The sequence below is a fragment of the Mastigoproctus giganteus genome, chromosome 7 (genome assembly GCF_048544385.1).
Source record: "Mastigoproctus giganteus isolate SK-2022 chromosome 7, ASM4854438v1, whole genome shotgun sequence".
In the NCBI taxonomy this organism is placed as follows: domain Eukaryota; kingdom Metazoa; phylum Arthropoda; class Arachnida; order Uropygi; family Thelyphonidae; genus Mastigoproctus; species Mastigoproctus giganteus.
Genome location: NC_143581.1, coordinates 35,429,825 through 35,448,414, shown reverse-complemented (window position 1 = coordinate 35,448,414; position 18,590 = coordinate 35,429,825). Strand labels below are relative to the sequence as shown.

Here is an 18,590-nt window from a genome sequence, read left to right as displayed (position 1 = left end):
AGGGGTAAAGGAAAGGGTTTTTGCTTCCGTAAAGGTGAGTACAGTGGTCTCAGAAAGTTTTTAAATTCTGTACAGTGGGAAAAACTGACGATGTTACCAACAGTAACTTCTAAGTGGGAAGCATTCAAGGAATTAATCATGGATGCTACTAAAAGTTTCATACCTATTAAGAAATATTATTCAAGATTTAGGCCTAAATGGTTATCAAATGTACTAATGAGACTCGTAACAGAGAAGAAAAATGCATAGGATGCATATAAATTATCAAGCGACTCAGAAGCCTATGGCAGATATAAGCTAGCTAGTCTGTAATCAGGTCACAAAGGAGGTTAGGCAGGCGAAGGCAGATTACGAGAACTCCTTGGCAAAAGATGCTAAGAAAAACAGCAATGATTTCTTTACTTATATAAACTCTAAAAGGAAGGGGATGAATCTGATTGGTCCACTTGACATCGATGGTTCGACTGTTGATGATCTTGCTCAGATAGCAAACAAACTGAATGAGTATTTTGCATCTACATTCACACAAGAGGAGTTATTAAGGTTTGAAAATGGCAGAAGGTTATCAAATTGTAGCAGGATACTTAATGATTTTGTAATAACTGAGAGCAAAGTGGAGGAGAAATTGTTGAAGTTAAACATAAGAAAAGCACCTGGGGTGGATGGGATCTATCCAGTTATATTAAAGGAGGCAGCAAAGGAAGTAAGCAATAGGTTAGCCATAATTATGAGAGCTTCCTTGGACTCAGGGAAGGTACTCACAGACTGGAGATGTTCAGATGTAACCCCAATTCACAAAGGAGGATCAAAGGCTGACACAATTAATAATTATAGACCAGTTAGTTTAACTTCTGTTCCGGGTAAAATAATGGAGTCACTGGTTAAAGATGCATTGCAGGATCATCTAGACAAGACTGCAGCAATAATTCAGACACAGCATGGGTTTGTTAAGGGAAAGTCTTGTCTGACAAATTTGATAGGATATTATGATGTGGTTACAAAGGAACTGGATGCAAAAAATAATTTTGATATCATATATTTGGATTTCAGGGAAGCTTTTGACACTATTGCGCATGAAAGACTATTGTACAAATTGGAGCAGAATGGTATTAAGGGTAAGTTGCTACAATGGATAAAAGGATGGTTAAGTGGGAGAAGACAGAGGGTGGTAATCAATGGGTGCTGCTCTTCGTGGACTAATGTTATTAGTGGAGTCCCACAGGGTTCGGTGTTGGGTCCACTGTTGTTTTGTATATTTATCAATGGTGGTAGAAAATGAAAAAGACCTTCGAGTAATTGTGCAGGCAGATATGAAGTTTTCTGAGCAATGCAGACGGGCTGCCAGGGCAGGTCATGGGGTGTTGTCAATGATATATAGGAATTTTGCTAGCAGGGAAAAGGTGATTATCTCTCTGTATAATTCAATGGTCAGGCCACGCCTTGAGTACTGCGTACAGGTCTGGAGGCCTCATTTTAGAAAGGATGTAGATTTACTTGATCGTGTACAGAGAAGGGTAGCAAGATTGGTGAGGGGAATGGAGGAATCCTCTTACCAAGAGAGGCTTAATTTCTGCAATTTGCAGTGGCTGGAGACTAGACACCTGCGCGGTGATCTGATAGAGGTGTATAAGGCCTTGAGTGGGTTGAGCACGCTGAATTCTGATGGGATCCTTGCACTTGTTCAGATTACGAACCTAAGGGGGCATAAATTCAAATTAAGAAAAGACAGATATAGAATAGATGTGCGGAAATTTGCCTTTAGCTAGAGGGTGGTTAATTGCTGGAACAAACTTCCATCTGTCGTTGTGGAAGTTGATAGGTTGAATAAATTTAAGGAGGAACTGGACAGGCATTTGGAGGGAATGGTGTGATTTTTTTGACTGATGCTGCATAAGCTCATACACATGCTTTCTTGCATCACATGCCACTACTACTACTACTACTACTACTACATACCAGTGACATGAAAACGAAATCCGAAATCCAATCAATCGAAAATAAACTTACTTCATTTGAATTTTTATGAAGTTTGGTCATTTGGTATGATATACTGAATGAAGTAAATATTGTGAGCAAGTTATTTCAAAATTCAAATATAGATATCGGTATTGAAAATTCACATTTAAAAGGCCTTTTAATTTTTTTTGAACAGTATCGTGAATCGGGATTCAAATCTTTAATAACTGCAAAGGAAATAGCTGAAGAATTAAAAGTGACATCTGAATTTAAGAATCAAAGAACTGGACGAAAAACAAAGCAATTTTGTTATGAAGGAACCGATCAGCTTATTTCATCAGGGGAAGAATATTTCAGAATTCAATATTTTCTGGTCATAATCGATAGTGCGATTATTTCTTTTAAGATAAGATTCGAAATTTATCACGAACATGAAACATCATATGTTTTTTTATATAATTCGGATAATATTCAAAAACTGACTGAAAACGATCTTTTTAAATGTTGCAAAGACTTAAATGCGACCTTGCAAGACGATATTGATTGCATTGATTTATTTAATGAAATTAAAATTTGTCGTCGAGTTTTGCCTTCCAGGATCACAATGTTACAAATATTACAATATTTACTGAAAAATAATTTATTTGAATTGTATCCAAATTTTGTTACTGTTCTGAAAATTATATTAACCTTACCAATTACCGTTGCATCTGCAGAAAGATCTTTCTCAAGATTGAAAATAATAAAAAATTACTTGAGATATAGCATTAGTCAAGAACAATTTACCCCCTTAGCCATTTTATCTATCGAATCCGAAATAGCCAAAAAACTAAATTATGATGATATTATCAACGAATTTGCTATAAAACATGTTTTATAGCAAATTTACACGCATTAAATGTTAATTTTATTAAAATAATTTAATTATTTATCATTTTCATGTAATCCTTACTAAACCAATTTGTGCAACGTAATAAATATCAAAATGCAATAAATTAATTTGTTGTACGAAATTTGTATCAAGGCCCCGCAAGTCAACTTTGCACCGGGTCCCGCTTTTGTTCGGGCCGGCCCTGATTGCATCTGGTCATGCAAAGTGATAAAGTAGCAGTTATGGGACATAGTGAAGATATCATACAATTTCAAAAGGGCATGATTGTGAGAGCTCATGCATCGGATTCTTCCATATTGGAAATGGCACATCTCATCAGTTTCTTACAATCCACTGTGGTTAAGGTGTACAAAAAAATCGCATCAAACGGGTCAAACCACCTCTTGCCAACAGAACTGTAAAAGATTATGCAAGGTGGATATTCTTGGTGAGCAAAGGGTGCAGTGCATTGTACGGGCTCAATGACAGGTCATTGTGTAAAACAGTTGACATTGAAATACAATATGGGGAATGCAAGAACAATATCCCAAATGACAATGCATCACACACTCAGACATATGGGATTCCATAGTAGAAGACACAAGAGACACCCTCCTCGCTGCCGATTATTGTCGACAGAAAATGCTGCCGTGGTATCAACAACATGCTGGTTGGATACTGGAGGAGTGGAAATGAATGTGCTGGTCACATGAGTCCAAATAACTGATGCAACATTCCAATGGGCACCTTTGTGTGTGTGTGGCACAAGTTAGATCCATCTTTCTAGTTTAGAGTGCTATGATAATTAATTTCCAAAATGGAAGCAGAAGTTTATAAAAAAATAAATTTGTACATAACATTCTTTAACATCAGTTGGTTGGTTGTTTAAGAGTTTAATGGCACATTAGCAATATAATGTGCCAAGTCAAAAGGTATAAAATGTAAAAGTATGATATTATAACTGTTTAATATAATATCATAAAAGAGTACATGATATAAAACAGTTAAAGCATGAAACGATAAGACACTCTAGACAAAATGATATAGATTAATATTTCATTATGTTAGGCTGTTCGGTTGAGTGCACATAAACATATGTTGAAGGTCACTTCAAGGTCAGCTCGTTTAAAATAAAGCATCCACTTATGTATAAATTGCCTGAAAACTGGAAATTTTGATAGGTACTGCCATCTGTGTTTCCAACTAATGATAGAGATGGTTTTAATGTATAGAAACATAAATTAGTTTTGAAAATCAGAGGACATTGTACCCATTGTTATTCAACTTTGACCAACAAAAGCTGAAAATTTTTAGCACTGAGATTCAGGAGTTGATGAAATTGAATTAAGTGATACATAGACAAAAGAAACCTAAAATAAAAAACCTAACATAAAAAGAAACCTATAGGGAAAAAGAAATCCAAAGAAGAAAAAATTAGTCAAGAAACACTTGTCATGATGAACCGAAGACGACAAATGAAGAGCAAGAAAAACACTGACAGGGAGAAAATTGAATATACTGAGTTATGCAAAGCCATTAGAAAGAGACTCAGAGAGTACATAAGAAAAGTAGAACGCAAGAAAAGTAGAACAAGCATTAAGGGAAAGTAAAGGATTTAAATCAGCAGCCATGAGCAGTAATACAGAAAGCCAAATAATACAGAAACTGAAGAATAGCGATGGTGTACTTATAAACCTCCGTAGCCGAGTGGGCAAGAGCGGGAGTGCAGTAGCACACGCTCTTTGAGTAGACCGGGGTTCAAGCCCCTGACTGCTGAATACGGTCAATCTGCCAACCCGCACTGGACCAACGTGGCAGATTATGGTCCATTTCCCTCAGCATGAATTGTTGAGGAGGCTTCCGTCCTGCAGTGGGTTGATAATGGCTGCACTTTACTTTACTTTTAACTTATAAACAGCAGAGAAGGCATAATTCAAATAGCAGAAGACTACTATAGAGAATTATACAAGGAGCGAGGGAATGATACCAGCAGTGGGGAAGATGGATTGCAAAGTAGCAACAAATACGACATACCCGATATTCTTCCTGATGAGGTAGAACATGCATTGAAGAAAATGAAGAATCGGAAAGCCCCGGGGGAAGATGAAGTTACTGTAAAGTTGTTAAAATTGGGAGGAAGAGACATAACACAAACACTGGCAAGGCTCTTCACAAAGTGCATCAGAAAAGGTGTGACGCCTAAGCAGTGGAATAATACAATCATAATTTTGCTGCATAAGAAAGGAGATAAATTAGAAATTGGAAATTATAGATCAATTAGCTTGTTATCCCACATCTACAAGTTGTTCACAAGGGTCATTACTAACAGATTAGAAAGAATACTTGATGAGAATCAACCGAAAGAGCAAGTTGGCTTTAGAACAGGATTCTCAACTATGGATCACCTTCACGTAATATCACAGCTAATGGAGAAAGCGAATGAATATAAAACACCATTATGCCTGGCATTTGTGGATTATGAAAAGGCATTTGACTCCATACAGCATAAGGCAATGTTTCGGGCACTGGAAAGACAAGGCATAGATACCCCATATATTATGATTTTGAAGAAAATCATATGAGAGTGCTACCTCCTTTATTAGACTAGACAAAGACAGTAGGAAATTTAAAATCGAGAAAGGAGTTTGACAAGGAGACACAATATTTCCGAAACTGTTTACTGGTGCCCTTGAGGAAGCTTTCAGAAGATTAGACTGGTCGCAGAAAGGAGTCAATGTGAACGGAGAGTACCTAAACCATTTACGATTTGCAGATGACATTGTGGTCATAAGCCACGATCCCAAAGAATTAGAGGAAAATCTTAATCAGTTATGCACAGTTAGTAAGGATTTTGGACTAAAGATGAATATGGCTAAAACAAAAGTAATGATGAACAAGTATGCCACAGAAAGGGAAATAATGATTGAAGGAGCAGTAATTGAAAAGGTGGAGTCATATACTTATCTGGGACAAGTTATTAGCTGTAATAATGATAAATGGCTGGAGGTCAAGAGAAGAATAAATTTTGGATGGATAGCGTTCAGGAAATATAGTCACATACTGAAGAGCAATATCCCAGTTTGTTTGAAACGTAAAATAATGAACCAATGTATACTCCCCACCATGACTTATGGAAGTGAAACTTGGGCACTCGCCAAAAGAATGGAAGAGAAGCTGAGAACTACACAGCGAAGAATGGAACGAATTATACTGGGAATCAGACTGTTAGATAAGAAGAGAAACACATGGATTAGGCAGCAAACTCAAGTAAAGGACATTCTTATCAAAACTAAAGAACTAAAATGGTCTTGGGCAGGACACATAACTCGAAGACATGATGACAGATGGACTAAGAAAATAACATAATGGTACCCAAGAGGAGCTAGAAGAAAACCTGGAAGACAAAGGCAGAGATGGATAGATGAAATTCATGAGATTTTGGGTAGTAAATGGATGGCCAGTGCTCAAAACAGAAGGAACTGGAAAGTTGCTGGAGAGGCCTTCATCCTGCAGTGGATTGAAAATGGCTGATGATGATGATGAAATAGACAAAGTATATTATTCCTTCAAAAAAAAGTAACAAAATGTATTTTATGATTTTTAAGGAATTTTTGAATGAAAAAAAATTTAAATTCTTGTTTTTTAAATTCTGGTTTTCTTTTTTTTTATAGTAATTTTATTCTAGTGATGGGCAATCAATTCAAAATAAGAAGAAATTAATATTCAAAACCATATATGTACAAAGTTCTCATTTTTACAAAATGTCAAAATTTCGCAATGGCATTCTGCAGAATCGACTTCTATCAAAAACTCATTACAGGGAACTTACATATTTGAAAAACTCACCTGTGAAAAGAATTAAGTACTCATATATCAATATGTAAAAGCACCCTGGGAGTAAATTTGTTGGTAGTAAACAGTTATAAAAAAAAACTATAAAAACACTTACATAGAACTTCTTTTACGACCTATAGCATCAATTTCATCAATGTAAACTATACATGGAGCTCGCTTTCCAGCTTCTTTAAAAAGATCTCTCACTCGTGCTGCTCCTAGTCCTATAATGGTCATAAAATTAAAACCAATAAGATAAAAATGATAACCAAAATATACAGCTAAAAGGAATAGCTACTTCGTGAATGAAAAAAAATTATAATAGATATATTATCATTCTTCTCTTTCTTGGTGATTCCCTTCTACTTCTGACACACTGTCTCTCTCTCTCTCTCTCTCTCTCTCTGTGTAATTTTAAAAATTTTTTCTTGGCTGGTGCAGCATAAGCCTTAGGCTTCCTTACACCATATGGCTAATAATAATATATACATGAAGGTATTTTTACATCGAACAAAGCAAGCCTTTGCATTTTTCTCAACAGAAGTAGATAAAATCATGACAGTATTTTTTAAGAATTGTCTCTAAAGCTTGTTATAGCCATTTTATCAGGTATGACTGCTAGGGCTGCTACCAAGAGTCTAAAACATTGATGGAGCTGATATTCAGGTCCCACATTGGAATCAAGTATTTTCCATAAATAAAATTATGGAAAAGTATGGTCATTCTGTGACAACAAAATCCTTTGCTTGCACTTCCATGATGGTGAGACTTTTGGTAATTCTGGGTATATCCCTGTGTGCAAAGTCTGAAACACTGCACCTAACATGCCACCCCACTGTATCACCCACCCAACATAACTAAGCGGTACATGATGCTCATCATACAATGCAATACCACAACTTTCTTAATGGAGGCTTGAAGTGGCAAACTTATGTTTTGTCTCCAGTTCAAATTCTGATCTCTTCTATTATGCAGTATGAATGACATCTTTTATGATGGGCATCACAGTGAGGATCCAATATTTTCAAAATATGGGTTACAGCTTTAAAACAGTTTTTGCTGGATCTATGGGGCATCTGCATAAGATAGTATATAACCTTTCTGCCAGCTATTCCTTCCGGTCAGTAGATGGTACAGTGTATAATCTCTCGGCCAGCTACTGACTGGAGGGAGTCCAACAAGCAGGCACATGAGCCACTGTTGAGGCCATGTTATAATGTTATATCAAGGAACTGCATATATTTTTGGTGTGTGCATGTGTGTGCGCGTGTGTGTGTGTGTGTGTGTGCACGCCATATCCAAAAATTTCACTAATTCATATATGCCCCCATTAACCTTTATCTCATCTATTCAGTGCATCATGATAAGACAAAGTAAAAGAAGGCATTACACCAGTCAAATCAAAGGAATAAACTTATCTACAAAGATTTCCTCAAAAAACTTGCACATTCATTTCACAGATATACCTCAGTTACAATTTCAATGATGTCCATTTCCATATAAAATTTGCCAAGTCTTTGGAAATAAAAAAAAATCACAGGGTACAAGGTGAGAAATATTTTTTTTTTTTTTTTTTTTTTTAATGAAAACCCCAAACACAAAAGGTATTAGAACCTATAGTAGTACTTAGTAGTGTGCATGGGTTGGAGGTTGAGAAGATGAAAGAAAATATTTGTTGATATCAGACTTGAACTTTTGTAGACTGTAATTTTCAGGAAATACATATGAAGGAAGGTTGTTACAGAAAACGAGTAAGATGAAAAGTTGGTTCTGTGAGTTTGAAGTTCCCAAGTAAATGGATGTTGGCTGGTGGCAGCACGTGTTTAGACTGTTTTGAAAGAGAGAGCGGGAATTATAAAAGCCAATTCAAAAGAACAGTGCCCATGGAAGTATCTGTAGAAAAGGCATGTAGCAGAAACAGTACGTCTATCAGACAGAGAGTGGAGAGACTCTGACATACAGGCCACCGCAAGTGGGTAGGCAAGGTAAGCGCAGCTTATGGGGGGGGCAGTTAAGGAGGGCACCAAAATATTTTTGACATATACAGGTTGGACCACTGTTTAACGAACTTCTTTATACAGAAATTTTCTATTTAGCAATTTTTTTTAAAATTCGCTTGGGTAATTACATTTATAATAGTTTCAATAGAGCAAAGAAAGTTTCCATATAATGAACGGATTATGAGAGACTTTACTGAGAACGCATTGTTCGCACCTCTCAATTGCCTTCAGGCAATTGAGTCGATTAGTGCTGCTGCTAAGCAGAAATTAAGAGCCAAAGGGATTACCATTCTGCAACTTTAGTGTTACTCTTAAAACCTAACCAAGCGCCTGTCCCACATACCCAGAAGTCACGCTAGTCATCTGATTGGTTTTATGCAATCTTCCATCATTTATATTAAACTTCCATCGTTCCAGTATTCAACACAGTAGGCAAATAATTCATTTGAAATAAATAGCGTACATGCAATTGCAGACATGTTAAGTTGCTTATCTGGATCTGTGTTTCATATTTATACTTTGCAGTTATAAAACCTGCTTTTTCTTCAGGTTCTCTGCCTTCAGGCAGGTTTAGGCTCCATTGGTATCATGTTTCTCTATCTTGTGCTATACTTTTAATTCCTGCATAATTTCCTCTTACCATTCAATACATCATTCCAATTCTCCTTCTCCTAACAGTTCTCTTTCCATACATCTACTCCTCAATCCCTTTCCTCTACTATAAAGTTATTTTGTCTCCTAAATTCTTTACTAATGTTCTCTCTTCTACTTTCCCCAAAATCTCATTACGCACTCAGTCCACCCATTTCACCCTTTCCATTTTCCTCCAAATCCACATCTCAAGAGTTTCTAGGCACCTAATCTCCTCTTTTCCAGTGTCCATGCCTCAAAGTCGTATAGTACAACAGTCCATATTAATGTTGTCACTATTTTCTTTCTTAATTCCTTCTTGAAATTTCTTCTAAATAGTTCTTTTCTATTACTAAATGCCTCTTTTCCCATTGCAATTCTTGTTTTTATTTCTTCCAGGCCTTTTCCATTTTCTGTCATTATAATTCCCAAGTACCTGTATCTGTCGACCTGTTCCAATATTATTCCATCTAATGTTGCATTGACTGGCCTCTTTCAAATTAACATTACCTTGGGTTTATTGCTGTTAATATTCATATTTTACTCGTTTATTGTGCTGTTCAAGATGTCCAAGGAGCTCTGTAATTTATTATTAGCAATCAATATCTAGTCATCTGCAAATCTTATTGTTTTTATCTTCTCCCCTCCTACTTTTAAACTGTACACCTCCTTTCAGCTCTTCTTTGAATTCTTTCATCAGTGCTTATGTGTATGAATCAAATAGTATGGAGAACATGGAAAACACGGAATATTTTCAAGAAAATAGAACAGAGGAAGCATTCCAAAAAATTCTCAAGTCGGCTAATAATATGGTTACTATCTTTGGCATTGCTGCTTAGTTTCCAGAAGTAAGAACTGTAAGGAAAGATTGAAAAGACTTCATTTCGATTATTAAAGTAGAGAGGAAGCTATCCAACAAAATTTCAAAATTAATTTTTTCTTTCAAATTATGGACACAACAACAACAATTTTCTCATTAACTGAAAGGTTTATAAATATGAACTAACAGCAGAAATATTTAAAATATTTTACAATATTTCAGAATTTAAAAAAAAATGGTCATATAATGATTTCTTAAATTTTTGCAAAGATTTACATATTAAATTAAGTGACATGATTGTAATGAGTCTGATATTGATGGTTTAACATTATTTGAAGAACTTAGTATTAGTATTAGTAATGGCCATATGGTGCAAGAAAGCCAATGGTTTATGCTGCACAAACCAAAAAAAAAAAAAAAAAAAAAAACGGCCAAATACAATGATAAAAAAATAATAATAAATAAAATAATAATAATAATTAATAAAAGAAAAGGAAATTAAACCTATCATCTTATGCGCTTCCCTCACCCAAAGGCACTATCCAGATGACCTTTGAATTTCCCCAAACCCGTCAGCCTCTACCACCCATGTAGGCAACTTATTCCAGTAATTTATAACTCGCTGGCTAAAATAAAACTTCCTGCAATCCAATCTAAACATCTCCCCCCCGTAACTTGAAATTATGTTCCCCTAGTTCTAGCATCATTTATAATCTTGAAAATTTCGTCTTCATTCATTTTACTGATGCCTCTCAGAACCTTAAACACCACAATCAAATCTCCTCTAAGGTGTCTAGTTTCCAAACTCTGCAACCCACATATTCGAAGTCTTTCTTCATAAGAATGCCCTTTTGCCAATCTCACCAGGCGAGTTACCGAACTGGAAAGTTGCTGGAGAGAAGCTCGATATTTTAGGTGTGGTCTCCATACTTGAACACAGTATTTCAAGTGTGGTCTAACAAAAGCCTTATATAATGGGATTATCACGTCCCTATCTCTACTTGCAAAAGTTCGATAAATCATCAATAGGACACCATGGGCCTTCCTTGCAACCTGTTTACAATGCTCAGAGAATTTCATGTCTGACCGTGTCGTAATGCCCAAGTCCCTTTCCTCCAATACTGGGTTTAGTTGAACTCCGCCAAGTGAATAAGTTATTTTGGGATTACTGTTTCCCAGGTATAATACCTTACACTTTGTTGGATTAAAGCATAGCTGCCATTTTTCTGACCATTCCTGAAGTCTATCTAGGTCTCTCTGAAGAAGCTCAGCTTGACAGTGATCATTAACCACTCTACCAATTTTAACATCATTTGCAAATTTAGACATCACAGTCTTTATCCCTTCATCGATGTCATTTATGAAAATTAAAAACAACAGTGGTCCTAATACTGATCCTTTGGGAACGCCACTTCTTACATCAACCCAATCTGAGGAATAGCCATTTATCACAACCCTCTGCCTCCTGCCCTGAAGCCATCCTGATATCCATTTAAGGATTTTCCTAGTGATTCCAACCTGTTTCAGCTTATAAAGCAACTGCGCATGTGAGACTGAGTCAAAAGCTTTGCTGAAATCTAAATAAACAATGTCGAAATTATTCTCTAAATCTAGCTCATGAGTGATCCTTTCAAAATAGCGAACCAGATTTGTTAAACATGATTTTCCCTTTACAAAACCATGTTGAGTATCCTTAAGAATTTCAATTCGATCCAAATGATCCTGAATTCCACCCTTGATCATTGCCTCCATGAGTTTCCCTACCACTGAAGTCAGACTGACAGGTCGATAATTTCCCACTTCACTCTTAGAGCCACCTTTATGTATGGAAGACACATTGGCACTTTTCCAATCCAAGGGAATCTCCCCAGAGTCTAGTGATTCTTGCATAATTAGCCTCAATAGTTCAATGCACTCGCTTGCCGCCTCTCTTAAGATTATAGGGTATATTCCATCAACTCCAGGAGCCTTACTGGCCTGTAGGCTCGAAAGTTTTTTCATTAAATAATCTTGCGAAATTTCAATATCATTAATTACATATTTTTCAACTTCGCTCCCACAATTTCCCACTGTCACAAAAGGTTTTTCGTTTGTAAATATCAATGCAAAATAACTGTTGAGTTCATCTGCAACGGCAGCTGGTGTATTTAATACTATACCCTTTTCCTTACGTAAAGGTCCGATCTGGTTTGTCCTGTTCTTCTTGGCATTTATATATGTGAAGAATTCCTTATCCCCCCCCCCTTTGCTCTGTTTGCTAGTGATTTCTCATAAACTGACTTTGCCTGTTGAACTTTTTCTGTCGCTCTATTACAGATCATCTTGCAGCTGTTATAGGCTTCAGTACTTTTTGTTGCTCTGTAACCTTTCCATGCCACCTTTTTCTGCTCAAGTAATGTGGCAACTTCACTATTCATCCAACTTGGAACCCTCCTCGTGGAGTATTTTTTTAATGGTACATATGCATTCAAGGCATTTGTGATTAATGTTTTAAAAGCATACCACAGTTCACATGTATTCATTCTCTGTGCGATATCTACCCAGTTAATAGAGGCCATGTAGTACCTTAAGGCATCATAATTTCCTTTTCTGAAATTAAAACCCATTCCTTTGCCTTTTACTGCTGCTACCTCTCTCATCATCATCCACCATAGAACTCCGTGATCACTTCCTGCTACTGGTTCCTGTACTGTCAGCCCTATTATGTCATCTGATTCATGGGTGATGATGAGGTCTAGGATATTCTTTTCTCTAGTACTTTCTCTGACATGTTGATACAAATAACAGTCATCTAGTTGATTTAAAAATTTTGTTCCCCATGTCGAGTTTCCTTCCCATTTACTCTAATCAATTAGAGGCAAATTGAAATCACCCATAATAAGACATTGATGCTTACTTGCCCATTCCATTTGTATGTAGAGGCTTTCGTCATAATCTTCACAATCACCTGATCTGTAGATTACTCCTACTCACATTATAACTTTGTTTCCAACTATCTCACACCATACAGATTCTACACTAGCATCTGAATCCAGGAAAGCTATCGTCGCACTCAGGCTGCTTCTGATAAGAAGCATTACCGTGTTCAAGTATGTGTTCAAGTATGGAGACCGCACCTAAAGAAAGACATCAAGCTTCTTGAAAGGGTGCAAAGATGAGTAACTCGCCTGGTGAGATTGGCAAAAGGGTGTCCTTATGAAGAAAGACTTCGAATATTGTGTTGCAGAGTTTCGAAACTAGACATCTTACAGGAGATTTGATTGAGGTGTTTAAGGCTCTGAGAGGCATCAGTAAAATGAATGAGGATGAAATTTTCAAGGTTATAAATGATGCTAGAACTAGGGGACATAAATTCAAGTTATGGGGGGGAAATGATTTAGATTGGACTGCAGGAAGTTTTATTTTAGCCAGCGAGTTATAAATTACTGGAATAAGTTGCCTACATGGGTCGTAGAGGCTGACAGTTTGGGGAAATTCAAAAGTCATCTGGATAGTACCTTCGGGTCAGGGAAGCGCATAGGATGATAGGTTTAATTTCCTTATCTTTTACTAATTATTATTTATTTATTTTATTTTTTTTTTTTATCATTGTTTTATTCGGGGTTTTTTTTTTTTTTTTTTTTTGGCTGGTGCAGCATAAGCCATAGGCTTTCTTACACCATGCAGCCATTACTAATACTAATAACCCCACCACCTCTTCTATCTACCCCTATCTACCCTATCCTTCCTAACTACATTATACAAGCCATACTGAAACTCATCATCCCCAATTTCCGGGTGGCACCACATCTCCGTAAGCCCTATGTCCGCGTTACTTGTTTTAACCAGCAGTTCGAATTCACTCATTTCATTGACAACACTTCTAACATTACTATATAAACAATTAAGACTTACTGTTCTTGTATATTTAACTACCCTAATGCAACCCTTGAAGTTTTTTTAGGCTCTCTTCCCTGGCATTAGCTACCTGCTCACTTGAAACTTTTCTTCCCCCAGAACATCTAGATAATAATATGTCCAGTTGGGGTAAAAAATAAGAACTTATGTGCAAGAGTTACTTTGACCAATATTATCAGATAAACACATGTCAGTATTACCCACATCCCCCCTAACTAGCGGTTTCCCTGAACCTTTAAGGTATCCTCAAAAATACTGGCAAAAACTTTTGCACCACCTTTGTTTAAGTGCATCCCGTCTCTACAAAACAAATTCCTTCTACCTACAAGTGTGGGCCAAGCTGATAGAAATTTCCCCCTAAAGCCTTGCAGAGTCCTTCAAGTCTTGAGCTAATCCACAAGGCTTTTAACATATAATCCCTCCTATCATGTCTGGGCAGAATTGCAGACACAGACATTGTGGCCTAGCTTGCGGCATTTCCTCAGCATGGTCCTGTATTTTTCCAACAAATCGTCAGATCGTGTACGTTTAATGTCATTCCTTATACAAGGGAATAATCACATCCCTATCCCTGCTAGAAAAATTCCTGTATATCATTGACAAGACACCATGAGCTACTCTTGCAGCTCGTCTGCACTGCTCAGAGAACTTCATATCTGCCTGCACAATTACCCCCAGGTCCTTTTCATTCTCTACTACTCACACCCGAGCAACATCAAGTTTTCATGGAGGTTTGTCAGAAGCTGCAACAGATGGTTAATGAAGATGGTGAGATTCTGCATAAGGTGATAATGGTAGATGCTCTTACTCTCTGGGTCATTTCGACCCAAAGAGTAAGCAACAAAGATCTGTTTGGAAGTCTGTGTCATTGCCAACAGCAAAAGTTGTGGCTTCTGCTAAAAAGGTTATCTCTTTTTTTGACATTTACCAGCATGTTGTGCCACATAATACAACTGTTACAGGACCTTACTGTATATCATACAATTCGAGACCTCATATTGTTCATACTGTCATTGAGTACTTAGCCAGCATTAATATCAAATATGTCAGTAGGGCCACTGTGACACTATGTGCCGCCAGTAAGTGAAATCAAATTTTCTGCCCCAAAGTATTTCGATTAAAAAATAAAACAAGGCGTAAATAATTATTATTAATTTATTGAAAAGGAAAAGAATTGCAACATATATTGCATATAATATAATGAAACAACAAACAAAAATAACAAGATCATTCTGAAATTCTGGAAATCAACTTTAAATTCTAAATCACAGTAATCGTATTCTATCACAATAATAAAATAAAAGGAAAATTATGTTAAAAAAATTATACAAATTTATGTTTCCTTGCTTTAAGAGATGTGAATATATTAATTATTTCATTTATGTTTATTTGTTCCAAATGATCTATTGAATTTACCAATTGAAATTATCTATTATTGCCAAATTAGAGAGTCGTTGTTGAGACATTGTTGATTGTGAATAATTTTTGATTAATTTTAATTTTGAAAAACTCCACTCACCTGAGGCAACTGAAACTGGTAAAGTCAGAAAAATTGGCATTAGCATTAGTAGTGGCATATGATGCAAGAAAGCAAGCTTTCTTGCATGTGATAGAATACAGAGAAGCATAAAAAAAAAAAAAAAAGGAAAAAGTCCATTTCCCAATCACCTCTCCATCCCCTCCAAAAATTTGTCCAGTTCTTCCTTGAATTTATTTAAACTATCAACTTCCACAATGACAGACATTTGTTTTCCAGCAGTCAACCACTCGCTGGCTAAATACAACTTTCCGAACATATGTTGTGCAACTTCTTTTCTCGATTTGAATTCATGCTCTCTCAAGAAGGATGTAGAGTTGCTAAAACGAGTACAGAGAAGGGCAACAAGATTAGTGAATGGAACAAAGGGTTGCTCTTACGAAGAAAGGCTTAAGTTTTGCAAATTACAGAGTCTGGAGACTAGGCATCGGCGAGGTGATCTGATAGAGGTGTATAAGGCTTTGAATGGCTTGAACATGCTCAATGCCGATGGGATTCTTCCTCTTGCTCAGAATAATCACCTGAGAGGGCATAAATTCAAATTGAGGAAGGACAGATGTCAGATAGATGTGTGGAAATTTGCCTTTAGCCAGCGGACAGTTGGTTTGTGGAATAGACTTCCATCACTTGTTGAAGTTGATAGCCTAAACAAATTTAAGGCTCAGCTGGACAGGTATTTTGAACGAACGGAGGGGTGAAATGGGAGTAGTGGTTGTGTTTTTTTTTTTTTTTTTTGGCTGATGCTGAATAAGCTTGCTTTCTTGCATCATATGCCTCTACTAATACTAATGCTAATGCTAACCCAGTGTGCACAAACACGTGTCATAAACAAACAGTCTTGGAGAATATCATGCATGCTTCCTTCTAATATTCTCAACATCTCTGCCAGTTGTTTTACTGTTATAGATGTTTTCTCATGATTACAGAAGTGGTTAGAGCTCCAGGACTTTAGGCTGTAAGTACAATTCCAGTAAACCAAGAAAATGTCAAATGACTTTTTTGGTTAATTACAAAAACATCAACTACAAAATGATTTTGTAGTTAACGTTGTTTTACACTAAACCCTCAATCTTTGAAATGGTTTTCACATGACATCCACCAGACAAATCCTATTGATAACAATACAGGAAATATACAGGAAGCACCTGGACCAGCTAACATAATCTTACTGCCTCTACACTGCCAACTGTGGCTGAAGGAAGGAAGGTGAATGCAAGAGACATAGCCAAAAATTCCATTAATTCATATAACATGTCCCATTCCCCAAATCTTACTTTGTCTACATTAATCCATCATGAATGAACAAATTAACAAGAACAAATTTATCTGCAAAAAGAACTAAACCTCCTAAAAAATTTAAATCTGCAAAAAAGAACTAAACCTCCTAAAAACTTTCTAAATCTGCAAAAAGAACTAAACCTCCTAAAAAATTTCTAATTCATTTTACAAATAAACATATTTTCTGTTCTAATCTCAATGACCATTTCCATTAACAATCTGCTAAGACTCATTTAACACAACTCATCTCATTTTTCTTAATTATTCTTTCTATGATTCCATTTGCTGGTACTTGTGCATTTTTCTTCATTATTAATGACATCATGTAAGTTGTTCATTTACCTACCAGAATACCAGACAATTCTCTTGATCTTTGCCTTGGTAATAGTATACATTTTACGTTAGCTGCCCTCTAGGTACCTCAAAATCACAATTTGATGTTCTCTTTTCTAATGGTGCTTCTGTTCCCAGCCTTTATCATTTGGCATAGCATAAATGTGAAAAACAATGAGCTGTGTGATTTCTTTTCCTAAGCTAGAATGCTGTTTTAAATCTTGTGATCCTAATATTTGCACAGATCATGTCACTACAGGAATGAAATCCTTTATTCATTGTTCCACCCTAAACTCTCATCCTTTATGTAAACTAAGGGTCAGCAACCTGCATAAGATCACAGATCCTTTCTGTTTGACCTGCAGTGTTTGCATAATAAGCTAAATTGCTTCCCACCAATGAATTTTGATTTTAGGGGGGAAATGCAAAAACATAGAGAAAGAAGAAAAGTTGATAGTGTTTTGTATATATTAACCTTTAATCAAACTGATAAGTGAGTGTATTAAAGAGGAAAACAGGAAAGGGTTTGCTTAAATTGAATGCTGAATGGGGAAGAAAGTTGAAGTAAACGTAAGGGCATTAATCTGAATGTAGGGAAAAACAGCAACTTATACAAGAGAACAAATAAAATGTAGTAATCATGTCTATGTAATAAATGTAATTATGATGAGAGTCATCTACTATGTAGATGACAAGTTGATGACACGCATCTACATAGCAGATGACTCTCATCAACCAGTATAGTTAGACCACTTTGCTCAGCAGAGGACTGAATTGGTGAAATCCATGCTTAGTGTCTAGAGCAAAGCTCCAGTAATCCCCATCTCTTCCATCATGATTGCTGTATGATTCAGTCATTATTCAGTTATTATGGATATCACATTGCATCTTGGCTCTGGCAGGGTTTATGAACTCTGGCTCAGCAATATCTGGATATCACAGTGAGATTCAATCTTCCTTACATTTTATAGGTATTGCTCTAAAATGGTGCTCTCAGGCTGGCCATTAGATAATCCACTGGACCAAACCTATTAGTAACTCTTTAGGAAGCATCCAGATCAGCTAGTATATAAAATCTCACTGCTCTACTCTGTCAGATAGCAACTGGAAGGAATCTGAGTAGTGTGCATATAGGGGGGAAGCATTGTCGAGGCCACATTATGTCAAGAAGCTGGGTATATTCTTGCTGTGTGTATACCATATTCAAAAATTTAATTAATTCTACAACATCCCCCTCTACTTTTAAATTTACTACTGAATACATTATGAAGAATCAAACTAATATAACAAACTTATCTGTAGAAAGACCTAACCCTCTCAAAAGTTTCCTTGTTCACTTCACAAATATATATGGTCTCAGTTCCAATCTCAGAAATATCCATTTCCACTTACAGTCTGCAAACCGAATTATTGGTTGCCTCAACCACTATTCAT

At 36.3% G+C, this 18,590-nt stretch overlaps 1 protein-coding gene across 4 annotated transcripts in view; it reads right to left on the bottom strand.

The window, feature by feature from the left end:
* Nucleotides 1-18,590, bottom strand: part of Spg7 (SPG7 matrix AAA peptidase subunit, paraplegin) — a 300,063-nt gene that overhangs the window by 145,994 nt on the left and 135,479 nt on the right. For all 4 annotated transcript variants that reach the window (XM_090377613.1, XM_090377614.1, XM_090377612.1 and 1 more), the window contains one exon: nt 6,777-6,885. In XM_090377613.1, coding sequence (XP_090233739.1) covers nt 6,777-6,885 — 109 coding nt within the window. The remainder of the gene's footprint in view (nt 1-6,776; nt 6,886-18,590) is intronic.